This window comes from Ambystoma mexicanum, chromosome 9 (assembly GCF_040938575.1).
Source record: "Ambystoma mexicanum isolate Mex_15411 chromosome 9, UKY_AmexF1_1, whole genome shotgun sequence".
Taxonomy (NCBI): Eukaryota; Metazoa; Chordata; class Amphibia; order Caudata; family Ambystomatidae; genus Ambystoma; species Ambystoma mexicanum.
Window position 1 is genome coordinate 644,839,860 of NC_090931.1, and position 15,365 is coordinate 644,855,224.

Here is a 15,365-nt window from a genome sequence, read left to right on the forward strand (position 1 = left end):
TGATGTTAAGTCCATCACTGCTGCCAGAAAGAGAAGAGACGACACCACAGACATGGTTACATCAACCAGTGTATGGCTTTAGGAATTGTGGCTACTGCACAATGTGCCAGTATGCAGTATCAGACACAGATGTCTTCTCAAATCGGGATGGGGTGAAAACTCGGATCAATAAACAAATAAACTGCAGATCCAAATACGTCATATATGCGATACTATGTGTCTGTAATCTAATATATATTGGAAGCACCATACGCGAGCTCAGAATACGAATCAGAGAATATTTATCTACAATTGGGAGTCAAGATAAAAACCTTCCACTGTCGCAGCATTGGCAAAACCATCACCAATTACAGAACAAGAAAGACATTAGATGTGTGGGCCTGAAGAAAATCAAGATGGGCAAACGTGGAGGGGACCAAGAACTACGTCTACGACAAGAGGAAGCTAGACTTATTTGCCATTTACAAACTGTGGAACATGGTTTGAATTCAGACAATGAGATGATTCATTTTCTTTAAAGTAATAATAAGTGTCAATATAGCTCACATATGATGTAATATGGATGTAAAATGTAAACAAATGGACAAACAGCGCATCTATACCGAAATATGAGTCTAAGTGTTATCTTGCCAAATGCCTTTGTTTAAGATTTGCATGTACAAATCGCAATATATTGATTAATGCTTAAGGAAATAGGCTACACTATATTTCACTAAAGCAACCAGTCATTAACGACATATAATGCCAATGGTAGAGACCGACCCATGTAGAGATCGCCTATGTCCTGATGAATAACAACATCCATTCACCTCAAGATAAATAAATACCAATAAAAATAACTTTTAAGATGAAACTACATTACCCAGAATTACGTGTAACGGCTTACCAGTTCATTTAAATTGGACATGAATAAGCAAACCCCCCCCCCCACTTTTTTTGATAAAATGGGGGTTGTCAACATGGGAGAAGTCCCACACTAACAACCTATTTCTAAATACCAATAAAAATAACTTTTAAGATAAAACTACATTACCCAGAATTGCGTGCAACGGCTTACCGGTTCATTTAAATTGGACATGAATAAGCAAAATCCCCCCTTTTTTGATCAAATGGGGGTTGTCAACATGGGAGAAGTCCCACACTAACAACCTATGTCTAATCCAACATCTCTTTTTTTGTTTTTGTTTTTACATCAAGTTTGAAAACCAAATACTATGATTTTCAGGAATAAACTACATTACCCATAATTTGATGCAACAAAACGTAGTTCACATCACTTTGTCCACGAAGAAATAAACCACATTTTCATTTAAATTTGGTCGTTTTTTCATTTGATAAATCGATGCAAGAGGTGCATAACATCTTAACAACATTAATGTGAGACAAACCGTGTTTTTGACTAATTCAGTCAAAACGAGTGAATACAGGAACAAGGGACAAGGACAATTCATTACTTAGAAAATATGGAACTTACATCCCAAAAGATGGCCGCCACCCTTAATGGTGTGAAAATTAAAGAGGGACTTACGGGGAAATAAGGGCTGATTACAATTCAGGGACCCTCGGGAGAGGGCGACCACGACGCCTGAAGCAGGAACATTATAATTTTCAGGTAAGCCCTTGGTTTTTAGGTGGGAAGCCCACCACCCGCTGCAGACACGTTACAAATTCGTGCTGCACGTGTAACCAGGGTTTTGGATTGGGACAGAAATAGTAATGCACGCGGCGCATGATTTTTGAAGAACTAAAAGTAATTAGTCACAATCAGGGCATTGTCAATTATTTATAAAATAAACTGCCTTGCTTTTCCAAATAAGCCAGGAGTAAATGGCAACACAGGCAAATACGCTTACATTCTTTCAAATGTGAAATACTTTAAGTGGGAAAGCCAACAAAATAAGTTTTGTCTTTAGAAATTAAGCAAAGAGGAAACGGTAAAACAGTGAAAATACACATATATTTTTTCAAATGCTAAACATGTAAGTTGGAAAGCACAAAAAGTATAGATTAAGTGTGAAATTATTTTTCAAAGTGTGATCTAACTTAAAACCGAAATACAACGCAATGACGAAAATACACATGTTTCTTATAGGTGGGATTGAACCGAGGACTTGTTAGAACCATACAGAATAGATAATCTTTTAAAGGGTAAGATATACCCAGAACTTTTACTTTGAGATCAATCACAAGATAAGGAAAATATCCCCTCCCCTGTAACCGTACCCCTAGCTCTCCTTCACCCACCACCCCACCACCATCCCCCTCACCTCTCAGCCCTTGACTATAAAAATATGTTCAGAGAAAATAAAGATCACGTAAGATGCATGAGGTGTGATAGGGGTTTTCACAGACTGTGTTTCGTTAAATTGTGTTTCGAAAATTAGAAGTGTGGGTTTTAAGCACAATAAGTTACAAATTCTTGCTAAGGTGAATAGAAAAAGACAGAAGGTCTGTAACGTTTTGAACCTTATTTTGGTGTTTTGTATTCTTGTATTCTTGTATTCTTTTGTTAACAGCCCGGATTTGAAAAAGGCGGAACATGAACGCCGAAACACGTGTCATCCAACAGGGCTAAACCTTTAAATGTGAAACAAAATAAAAATGGATGAAACCAACCAATTGTAATGAGAATTGATCTTTCAACTACTATTGGCGCAAAGCAGTGCAGGCACAAGTGTGTGTTTTTCTAAGGTTTACAGACGGAGTAGAGGAACTCAATGTCTCCGTCTTAGCCTACACTCATGCGACAAACAGCTACTAACAAAGAAATACAAGCAGAAAATAAATAAAAAATAAAAAGGAATAATAGGTCGCGAAGGTACTAATGTATGATATTGATACAGAAAAGTTGCTCACAACTTAACAAATGTACAATGACCTTACTTATGTTGATATATAATTACTGCATGCCGGACATGAGATGGCAAAAGCTGCAAAATGCTGTGAAAAATGGGTATATTTTTCAACAGAACCTTACTTCTTGTAATGGTTGCCCATTATTCTCTTAAGGAGGACATGCCAAGCTGTTCAAAGCCCATTCATGAAGGAATTGCAATATCTCAGGAATCCCACATTCAAAGGCCAGAAGATTCTCCCTGCCTCACCATACTTCAAAGTTGGCCCGGTAGAAGTCATAACACTCAAATGGTAGAAGATATCTGCGCCTTCTGAACTGCTTCCGCCTCTTCAACAGAAAGTCATAGTCGCTGCGATTCCCTCCTTTCAATTTTCAAACCCTCCACTGAATTGGTCAGAAGGAGGAAAGTGGCATCTCCTTTGAAGAGGAGGCGGCCACCCGGGCAACACCCATGTAGGTTCCAATGTGAGCTTGAGAAGCACAGGGAACTAGCCCCTCCAGTAAGGAACCACTAATATAGCCACGACCTGGCTCTCCCTCATTTCACTGACCACTCACTAGATTAGATGAATAGGAGAGAAGGCATAGACCAAAGTCTGGGTCCAATATAAGAGTAAGCCATCCGCTCCTCAGACCTCTGTGTTTGGGAACCTGTAGCAGAACCTGCAGACCTGAGCATTTTTAGGGGACAGAAATATATCATCCACCTCTAGAAATCTACCCAAACACCTACCACCGCAGAGTCATCTCCCACGATAACAGAAATACTCTGCCGGGTCGGTCTACTGCCACATTGTCTGTTCCCCTGATGTGGGCCGCCAGCAGAGAAAATAGGCGATTCTCTACTGTAAGGTCATTTGACATTGCTAGGGTCTGCAGAGATTGCGACCTCGTTCCCCCTTATGATTTTTATAAGACAGGGCTGTACTACTGCCTGTTCTCACTATCGCCTAATTCTGAATGAGGCAACTGAAAAACACCACCGCTCCGCCAATGGCTGCTAGCTCCTTCCAATTGGAGGGACATCCGAGATCTTCCGGGGACCACTTATATTGATGGCCCTGCCCCTGTAACATCACCTCCATCGCAGGCTGCTAGCGCCTGTAGTAAGAATGATGTACCTGTAAGGAGACAAGCGCATGCCCCTCCGGAGGTGAAACAGAGGACTACCATTGAAGATTTTTCCTACGGGAGTCCACGATCGGAATCCTGCAGTTGAACATTGGAGACATAGCGGGCCAAACAGCGTTGAGGTGGATCAAAAGTGGCATCAGATAAACCTTTTCCCACGGGTCTACAAATACACATGAGGTCATGTGCCTCTGGAATTTGAACAGGTCCCTGGATGTCATGGTGAGCAGTTGGAGCAAAAAAGGTAATGGCTGGAAGGTTTTGAATTAATCATAGCCATGGGCGGCACAGCTGTGGGCAACCCCACAGACCATCGTTTTTCAGCCTGCCATGCCATTACAGAAGGTGAAAGACCATATGCAAATCAGGCTTGGTCCCACTCCAAAAAAGGGGCAGTCCAGCCCGAACTGCTAGGTCACATCCATTCTGCACGAGACCACAAGCATGCACAGACAAGTTTCGGCCTTGTTGGGCATTATCAGAGAGGAGTAGCTCGGGGCTCTACACCCAGTTGGCTCGAGACCCAATGTCTGGGCATACCCGTCCGACTCGGGGTGACTTGAGCAAAGCAAGTGAAAGTTTGCTTAGCAAATTTTGAACCTTGAAAGATCTGTCCAGAGGCACATTTCCTTCCCTTGCACAAAATTGGGTTCTGGTAAATTGTAAAGATTGGAAGGAATCAACTTAAGGGACCTTGAAACCCAATCGTCTACCGTTTGCTTCTTGATCTGGAGAAGCATAGCTTCCTATGCGGTCCGCACCTAAGGAACTAGTCGTAGAGGTGGGCCTTCTTCTTCAGCTGATCTGCATGCTTATCAGCTTTGAAAACCTTGTGGACTTTGGTCTCCAAAGAGCCTCAAACCGTTTTTGGCCCTCAAAGGTGAGTTGAGGGCTGTGCATTTCTGAAAGACTTTGCACTTCCAATCTCTGAGATACATGTGAGATCTCCCGAAGATGGTAACCGCCATCACTGTCCCTCGGACATCATAAACAGGTCAAACAGGTTTCTAGATGTCTATCAATATATAGGCACAATCTTAGCCCTCCTCCATTGACTAAGTTTCCTGAACCCAGTCAATACAGTTTCGGGGGCGTAAGAGCCGCAGGTGTTCAATCACAATACCAGGTGGGACCCAACATAGGATCTCTCCAGGGCAGTGTCCGACCGGGTCCCTTACGGCTACTTCAGCTGACATGAAGGATCGCTCACCAGTCTGGCAAGAATGTCATCCACTTCCACGGATTCCGGTAGTATGGTGTTGTCACCCTTTAATGGGTATCATTTGGACATGGAATACTTAAAATCTTGTCTCTGATGTCTGAAATTATGGGAATACCAACCTTAGGAGCATGCTTATATTGGCTTATCTTTGGGTCCAGGGACGTACCACTGCCATCTGTTTCGTGAACTCTAATGGACTCATAAATCTGCTCCATCACCTTTTCCACTTCTTCGCTATCCAGTTACTTCCTTGTAGCTTCTTCATCATAATCTAAGGAGGCCGGAGTGCTCAAGGAAGAGGATGAAGAAGACTGCAAAGATAAGGAAGACGAGGGTGAGGAAGGGAAAGGCAAATTCTTTATCTTCCCTTTCCTTTTATTTTCAGCTAGTGCTTCTTTAAAAGGATTTTCAGTTGCTTTTTAGAAATAGAGCTGTACAAACCTCATGGGACTTCTACCTCTTGTTGCAGACATGTTTCGGAGAGGAGTCGGTCTCTGTAGCCCTATGCTGGCCTACCAGTTGTACTGGGATATGCTAAGAGTAAGGTCAGGGTGTTTCCTAGCAACACCAGCGTGACTGCATTATATCTGGGAGAGGGGTGCATATGTGGTGGCAGAACTGGGATGCTTTAACCATTGCCTAGCAACCATTGAAGCTTACGTCAGGTCTTCTCCCTTTTTGTTCTTTTATTTTGAGAGTGCTGTGCCGCACCACTCACTTGGAACCCACTTCAGGAGAGATGATCCCTGAGGCCCTTTGCCTCGGGCCTTTCACACCCAGCCACGGGCCTGCACCAACAGGGAAATTATCCAGGCCGCACAGGGCCTTCAACAATGCCCATAGAACCAAGTCCTCTGCCGGGTCCCCTGGCCCTGCAGGGGACCATGGAGGCATCCACAAGTCATTCGATCCCCATGCGCCACAGGATGACCGACTGAACGAGGGTCGTCAACCGACGCCCCTCCATGCCCAGCGCATAGAGGGAGCCTGAAACTGCCCCAGCAGGAACGAAACAAACGGAAGGCTCCAGGGTAGCAAGGAGTTCTTACCTCCCACGGAGCCAACAAAAGGAAAGGAAAGCTTGAAAGAGGGTTCCTGGAAGGAGGCAGAGAGTCTCAAAAGGTAAGTACTGGGATGAGGAAGAGGGACGTGAAGGTAATGTGAATGTTTAGAGAGGTCCATAGACTCACAAGTAAAGAGAACTTCCAACAGGAGAATGCAACATCGCTGTCCAAGGTGCTAAAGAGGCATAGGAAAGGCTTACTGGCTAGGGTAACATTAGACCATGGTACACTGCACATATTACCACCTCATACAGAGTTTGAACCTTGTTTGCTTGACACAACCACCATACATTATCTAAGGAGGTTACTGAACGGTTTCTTACCTATGCATACACTATGCATAGTTGCTTCAACAATAGGGTATTCAGGCATGGTCACCTTTAGCTATCGACTGTTCCTTGCTGACTAAAGAAAATTTTGACTTACAAAAGGCTCTGTTGCTCGGCTTGCACATTGTTGTGGGCACACAGACTTGCCTGGCGGTTGCTGTGGGCACACAGCAGGGGGTGATGTTGGCGGCATGATCACATGGGCAGTAGGGGTGCCATGATCACACGGACCTCTGACAATAGTAAATCCGTGATCACACGAATTCCACAGGAACAGTCTCATGGGCCACAGCTTTACATAAAATAATGAGCCGGACGAAGATGCACCATTCATGGAGTCCACCGCCGTACTATTGCATTTGCCAGCAGGAGGCTCCTTTTATTGGGCGCATGTCATGACGTGGTCATGACTCAAGTCTTAATGGGGAAATCACCACACTCCTTCTTTTTCATAACAATAGAACAATCGCATACGTTAACTAACATCACAACTGCGGGTGTATTCAAGTCCTTGTACCCATCTCACTAACTAGCTGGGACAAATAGTCCTGTAATTAAACTGCTGATCATCAACACTCCTGGGATTCCTAGGTCGGAACTGGATACTCTATTCCTAGGTCAAATGTGTCCCTTACTTCATCTCGCAGAGTCTTGATCCAGCCTCCGGATGGAACTGCAACCACTGAATGTTTCTTCTGCTCGTCCTCCAGGCCATGATGGCTTTTATCTCAGTAAGGGTTCTCCATTAAGGCGGCATGCCCGCTTGAGGCTTTACCTATATGCTCTCTTGTATTGATGCCCTGAGACAGGCACGGTTCGAGAGTCAGGGTCACCTTCTTTGTTGGACTTTTCCATTGCCCTCTTCATTCACATAGGCAACTGGCTACAGTGTAGATTTCATCAGCCTGTCATTTATGCTAGGCTCTTTCTGTAGTTCGGAAGGGTGACCAGGTCTCTGCTGGAAGTTTCACCACGGGTGGCCATTTTTAAAGAGCTGTAGTCTTCGGACATGTGCTGTCTAACTTCCTGCTTGTCCTATTGTATGCCAAAAAGGAAAAAGATATCTTCATTGCTTTCTTCTTCCCACTTAGGCTCAGCACCTGCGATTTGAGCAACAGACTGTTCGGGCGGTAATCCCCCAGCCTGGTCCGGCATATTCCTGAAAACAGAAGTCCAAGTATGACTCTCATGACCCCCACTCGACTTGCAGCCTGAAGGCAGAGAAATGAGGAATGTACATCACTCCTGGCCCCTTCATCACCAGCATCGACGTATTGCAGATGTGAGAAACGTTACTCACTCAGCAGCCATTCAAACCATACCCAACTGATAATATGGAGGAGATAGAGTTGTCATCTGATGAACAAGTCGACTGACTAGAACTTCAGAAACTGATGAGGTCACTATTGTCAACACAACGTATATGCATTTAGACATGAAGCATATAGGCATCCATGCACAAAGCTACACAAACACTTCTTAGTTTATGGCAGATAGACACGAAACAAATGCTTATGACTCATGGTAGTTGGAGTACTGATACACTTACAGCAGTAAATGTTAAGCTATGCAGAAACAGCAAGACGCCAAAAATACGTACAATCAGCTTGCACATGCTTAACTGCGACTAACTTGGATGGCCATAAAAACAAAGATGGAAGCCATAGGTGCACTGAAGTGAATGGGTAAGGCAGGACAGACTTTGAATGCATGGGGGTGCTGGCGGCCTGGTTCCGAGGAGGGCGGGCGGGGATCCAGCGTGGACGTGGTGCGCATCCTGGGCTGGGAATGGGGTGTTTGCAGTTTACAGGGGCAATGGGGCACCTGCAGGGAGTATAGCTTGGAGGTCCTCATGGTTGCGAGTGGGGGAGCACCAATTCATGGTCCACACGCGCGTTGGCTGGAGGGCTGGGCCGGTGCCTGTTCATTTGGGGCAGGTGGAGGAGGGCTATTCCCATCAAGCCAGGGGTGGAGAGATGCACAGGCACAGGTTCGGGGCTGGATGTGCGCTCTCAGAGCTTGGGTCGATCGGAGATGGTGGGGCGTGCATCACCTTCGTGGTCATTCCCATTGCCTTGGTGGTTGTGCTCGGCCTGGTGGCTGTCTGAGATCACGGGGCTGGGGCACGTTTTGTCCGATCCTTGGCTGCCTTTCACGTGCGGGGGAAAACTGTGTTGCAATAGCCAGTGGTTTCTCTGTTGACCTGCAGCTTTGTGTTGGTTGCATTTGGAGGTGATCCGGTGGGGGGAAAAAGCATGCGGCCATCTGGTGGCCAGGCTAGCCCCTATGTGTGGCATGTATAGTTTTCCTGGACTGACTAATCCCCATCCCCGATAGGTTTTGGAGGAGGATGCACCTTGTTTTTGGGACGTCACTTATGGTTAAAACGGTGTGACACGTATGGAGAATGAGAACCGGTGGACTGCTATGCCAATCTAGCGTGATCCCCATCACTTTGTTTGATAATAAAGGCAGTAAAAGTTGCCCTATGGTTCAGTCTTCCATTCTTGCGGCAGGGATTTTGTTGGGGCCCAAGAACCCTCTTGCTGGTAATCAGGGTAGCTGCTATGACTACCCCTGCCACTCCTTGCCCCTGCCACTCCTTTACATTCTCTTGACAGGGTGGTTGGTGATGGGTCTTGACAAACCCTCGCAAAGTGGTCAGCGATTCCGCACTGAAGAGTCAAAATGGGACGATCCCTTCCCCTGATTCCCGTCCAGACCATGGCCTATGATGTCACGACCTAAGCACCCACCACAGGATGAGTTCAGCCCTCTGACTGCTGCCCCGGACGTCAAGATCCACCGTGGCCACGCCCCACACACCCAGGCCAGCTGTGCGTCATCCAAAGCACGTGGTGGGACCTCGGGTGGAGCTGAGACCGACCATATGGACCAACTCGATTAGACGTCACCCACCAAAATCGCCATCGCTAGAGATGACATGACGACATAGCCAAAGGACAAGAACACACGTGCCACCAAGCACCTGGATCAGACACACACCAACCCACACGAAGAAAATACTCAGTGCTATGACGTAGAGGACCACTCACACTCACGCATCGTTGTTATTTTATCACATAGGCTAACTAATGTACTGCAGAAACGCAAGACGCCAGAAGAGCTTGTGTATATGCTTGCAGACGCTTTTTGCTACAAAAAACCCTGAAGATGTCACCCTGTAGTTGGACTAATGTATAAGGACCCAAGTCGCACCTCACTAACCTTGTGTTATGGACTATATGCCGCCACCCATAGACTAGGCCAAGGTAGGCCGCAAACCAGAGTCCCCAGGCCCGGAGCAGCTCAAACGGATCTGCAAGGTGCTGATCATGCAGAACAAACCCTGACAGGAGCCCCACAGCCAAGGACACGAAGTTGCAATATAAACGCCACGCTCCCAGCTCCAAGGTTACACCTGACACTGCTAAACACTCCTCGGAGCAGAAATACAAATCAAATCCCTGTAATTCTGCTTCAGCGACGGTCTCTCAACACGTGACCATGCCGACCCGATACGATGCCAAGCTCCAAGGACCAGAGAAGCTCTGGGGTCTCACGCCTGGGACCCAGACTGCAACAACGAAGTTACAAGTTGGACACCGGCGATGGGAAAGGGACACTCAACAGCCAGTAGTAAGACATGTCCATTGTCCGCCACTGACACAGTCATACATTGTTGCCAACACCAGGTACATCATGAGCTGGGTACGACGATGGTCCTAGGCTAGGGGGCTCGCGGGTGAACCAATCAGAATACGAGGTGCTAATCACTGACAACACTATAATTCAACCAATCACTAACTTTCTTCATGTAACACTTTCTATGTAGCCATTTTTAGGGACGACCCAAGCGTACCACCTGACCTCTTCTCCACCACTAATATTTTCTCCTATACTGATCCATACTGACCCTACCACCCGGGGAGCCAACCCGGGGTAGCGTTAGGTTTAGGGGCAAGCTTTTCCAGGTGATGGACGTGGTAGCGTCATCTGATTAGAAAAAGGGCCTGCGAGCCCATCACCGCTGAGATGTTCCTTGGGTACCTACACTCCGAGAACCTGTCCCTGTCTGTTTTGTGCAATAAACAGCAGTAACTCTTTGCTCTTGTGTGTGCCTCATACTCCTTTGGGACGCGGGAGGAAACCCCGGAGGTCTGCGGACGGCCCTCCTACCCCTGGGAAACCACCCCGACAGCACCTTCCACATGTGTGGCCTTTGGCAGGTCATTCATTTACAAGCGGTAGGTCCCATCCACACTGTGGGCAGGATGGGGCGCGTCCAGCGCAAGCATCTTTCCTGGGCCATTCACTGTTCCTGAAAATCTTACCTACTCATGTTTTCCCTACTGCACAGACCTCTTCTAGCTTTAAAGTATTCATTGTCATGTCCATGGCAGATGCTCTCACCTCTGCAAGCTCATGGTATCACCCCAACTCCAGGATTCTAGCCAGTGTTATGCCTGGCTCCCTAAGGATCTCTCTGCTCATTTTTGTGGAGTTGCACGCAAAGATTATCTGCTGCCCGATTTCTTCCTCCTCATTTCCTAGTGCACGGGACAACGCAAAATGCCTCAATCTCTTGTGAAATACATCTAGGCTCTCACCCTCATTCAGTCTCGCTTACCTCAGATGGAAGCACTTGTAGTCAAAATTGGCCATGGGGGTAAAATATTCATGGACCACCTTGACGAATGCAGTATAGGAGTTATCTCTGGGCCGAAGTGTCTTGTATATCTTTTGGACCACTTGGGCCACAGAGTACAACATGCTAGGTCATTTTGCACGTTCATTGATCTTGACAGCCTCAAAAAAAAATTGAGCCTTTCGACCCATGAGTTCCACCGAGGCCCAAGGCTGGATGGGGCCCCAGATAGGTCGAACTCAACTAGCGGAGCCTGCTGTCCCTGTTGATGGGTTGCTCTGCCAGCTGCTGGTGCTCCATCCTCTTCATCAGACATAGGAGGTTCTTTTGCGGTTACTGTTTTGGGTATGCCAAGCGGGCAGCGCGCGGTCTGTGCCTGCGCAATGCCTGTGTCCAGCTGCGTATCCACCCACACTTGTCTGGCTTGCCACAAAGATTGTGCTCTCTTTTCCTGACTTTGTGATGCACACATGTGGGAGGGCTTTATTCAGCCTATCACCACACGTTAAACTCCCCACCAAACCAGGGCTTCATGAGCACGCGTGCGAGGTGTTAGGGACACTCAGAGCCCAGTCTTTCCCAAATGTCCAGGGCACACAAGCACTCAACAGTGGAGTCGCAACCCTCCCAGTCCCACCAGTACTTGTTGTTGTAGACACATCTGTGTCTGGCAGGCTTACATCATCAGCTGCATTTTTTTTCCTTCTAGCTTCGTTCATCAAGTGCGTCAAAATGACTTTTCCCCGCTCCTCTTATGCATAGTATCTGCTTTTATTTCCTTTTTCAGCTCTGATCACAGAGCACACGGGATTCATCTTTCTTGGTTTTATGTTTCCAGCTCCTATTTCTGTGTGCACAGAGACCTCACTCTTTTTTTTTTCCTTAGCTCTGCTCACTGAGCGCACCAACACCTTTTTTCCTTCAGCTCTGATCACAGGGCGCACAGATTGGCACCTTTCTTTTTTTCCCCTCTTGCTCCGAGCATGGAGCACACCAAATCACAGAGCCTTCCTCATTCACTGTCTTTGCGGGCCCGCTTTTATTTTTTCCAGCTCCAATCCCGCAGCATGTAGAGGTCACCACCCTCGCGGCCCGTTTTTGTTTGTTATTCCTTCACTTCTGCTGTGCCAGCCAGTACAGACATGCACTACCGGTATCTGCAAACAGAAGTAGGCCTCCGCAGCCGGCAGCACAAACAGACTGCTCGAGCGAAACTGCTCTTTGGTACCAGTGGCGTAGGCAAGGTAGGGCCTGAGCGGGCAAGGCCCACCGAACCTATGTAAATGCCCACTCAAAAGCACTATGTGAGCCTTTACAGATGTTAACGTCACTGTGATGGGCCCAACCACATTAGCTTCAAGCTCCACTTGCTAGACAATCCTGGCTATGCCTCTGTCTGGTACGCCGCTCGGCACGCCTGACAGTGGCAATGATCGGTGTCGGGAGAAGCAGCGCACCGTCAGGTCAGCAGGCTGGGATCGGGATTCTTCAGCCCTCATGACCGCTTATCAGCATTGTTGTGGGGGGAGTCCATGAGCTCACTGGCTTTCCTGATTGTTGCTATGGGCACACGGCAGGGGGGTGATGTTACCGGCATGATCACACAGGCAGTAGGGGTGCCACAATCACACAGACCTCTGAAAATAGTAAATCTGTGATTACACAGGAACAGTGCCGTGGACACACACCGTTACATGAAATAATGAGCCAGACACAGATGCACCATTCATGGAGTCCACTGACATACTACTGCACTTGCCGGCAGGACGCTCCTTTTATTGGGAGCACGTCATGACTCCAGCTTTAAAAGGGACATCACCACACGCATTGCAGGGTTCAAATCTGCCAGGACCTGGGGGCTATTTAGCTCCTGGTTATAGCCAAGAGGAGCATGGTTAGCTTGAAACCAACAACTACCAGGAGCTACTTTTGACTCCTGTTGCAAGTGGTGCCACACAAACCTAGCTATGTGATATTAACTGTGTATGTTTGGGAATGTATATTAAGGAGAATAAAGAACTCAACTAAGGGACATTTAGAGCATATTGGACAAACCGTTAAAGTTTGCATCTTGCGCAAAGCTAGATTTGCTGTGCGCTACGTACTAACTCCTAGTTCCCCACAGGTAGCTCAGGCCTAACTGATTATGCCTGATACCCAGGAGCTGCTTTTTGCTCCTGTTGAACAAATCCGATTCTGACCCCTGTATTACACGGAATATCCACCTTCTACACCTTTTTGGGCCAGAGAACATAGACTGGACTCCCCTGGTGTTTTAGATCAACCATGAGACCACACGGCGCACCCCATCCTTCGCCCGAATCACTCTCCACATCGCTCTCTGGTCAAATGAGATACACTAAATTCCCTCCTGAATGTCAGTCACCCTAATCTCAACCCCTCCGCTCACTTGACATACACACACTATATTCCTATGTCAGATAACACACACTGGATCCCTGCAAAGACAAGATGCAACTGAAGACAAAAATGATTATGGACGTTGTCAAATCAGGTCGCGAGAAATAGCCTAAGCTGTGGCGAGATAGGTCAGAATCGGCATTAGAGCAGAGGAGTTGGAATGATCTGTGAAAAGCTGGATCAATGAAACCCAATGATTATATAACTACAAGCATGAGACTGCACAGTATCACACTGCGACACTCACTATGCTCCTCACAGTCTGATGTCAAAGTCAAACATGTGGAGCCGGGTGGTGATATACCACCCAAGTCAGTGGAGATTTTTTGGAGGGTCGTTTAAGTTTGACGGATGGATGGTTTAACTAAGATAGCAGATGTTTTATGTTTATATTTATTTATCTATTCTGATGTTTAGTTTTATGTATAAAAGTTTAGGAAAGGTTGATTGATTTCAGCTCATTCAAATAAAAAATAAAATATAATAACAACTAAGATGGCACTAGAGACCAAATAAGATAACGTGGTCTGCAATACCAAAAACAGGTAACACACTTTGGGTCTTTCTGATTCCACGTGACAAACCCCGCCCCTTAAAACTCGTAACGACTTTAGTTCCCACACCAGGTGTCACCCGGCCGCCGTCTCACCTGCTTCCGGTACCCGCAGCGGGGCACTGAAGCCCACAAGTTCCGCCCGGCCACGGAGCACTTTGCGCAGCGCACCCGCCCGTTCTCGGAAGGTGCGCTCGTTTTGCCGGTATCCGTGAAAACACAGCAGGCGAAGTGGTGCCATGCCTAGGTTGCGGGTGGCGTGTACAGTGGGGGTGACCCGAAGAGTGTTTTAGAACGACGACCAGGACAAATCAACTTCCTCATACTGGGAGAAAACAAGCGGCGCCCAAAACGAGGCTTGAAACGCACAGTGCCCTGTAACTTGTGTACAGTGAGAAAGAAGAAAACTACGAATGATGAGCTTTACAAATGTCATTTAAAATATGTATGTCCTTTTACCGGTATTGCAATTCATTCTGCCTGTTATCTCCCATTTCTCTAGATGCATGGGTCACTGAAACACCACCCATTCATTTGTTTCTGCCTGTGCTAATCAGCCCCCCCACACCACCTTTCTCGGAAGCATCGTACCCAATTGTATTTTTTTAGCCAATTTCATTATGTTGCTTTATTCAGTAATACAGACAATGATAACTAGGAAGGTTGGCATGATATAATAAACTATCGCGATCTTTAAAAAGACGGTCACATCATGTAATGGTTAGCAGTTGTCATAAACAAAGCATACCTCCCTACATTTGAAAAGCAAAAACCCTGAGATATATGCCCCGCCCACCTGTCAAAAAGGTACAATACATACATATACAATAAATACAAATACAAAAGGGTAAACTCGGCTGTTGTAGCCGTCATTAAAAACGTTTGCAGTTTGCACTTTGCAGTGGAAATTCCACCGTAAAGTGCAATCTGCAAACGTGTGGAATGCAATAAGTGTGAATGGCCAACAACATGCATAACCACCCAAATTGCATAGGACGAAGGGCATTCTCCTTCCATGAAAGCAATACACACACAAAACTAATAGAGGATATTTTCTTCAAATAATGTTTTTGAAAACGTTAACGTGTAAATGTTTTAAACTCCCAAGAACCAATCCAAAGGTTTCCCTGAAACTTGCAG

At 46.5% G+C, this 15,365-nt stretch overlaps 1 protein-coding gene across 1 annotated transcript in view; it reads right to left on the reverse strand.

Moving 5' to 3' along the window:
• OVCA2 (OVCA2 serine hydrolase domain containing) overlaps positions 1 to 14,575 on the reverse strand; it is a 34,974-nt gene extending 20,399 nt beyond the window's left edge. The window contains exon 1 of the mRNA XM_069615356.1: positions 14,322 to 14,575. Coding sequence (XP_069471457.1) covers positions 14,322 to 14,466 — 145 coding nt within the window. The 5' untranslated portion in view covers positions 14,467 to 14,575. The remainder of the gene's footprint in view (positions 1 to 14,321) is intronic.
• Positions 14,576 to 15,365: the final 790 nt, after the last annotated feature.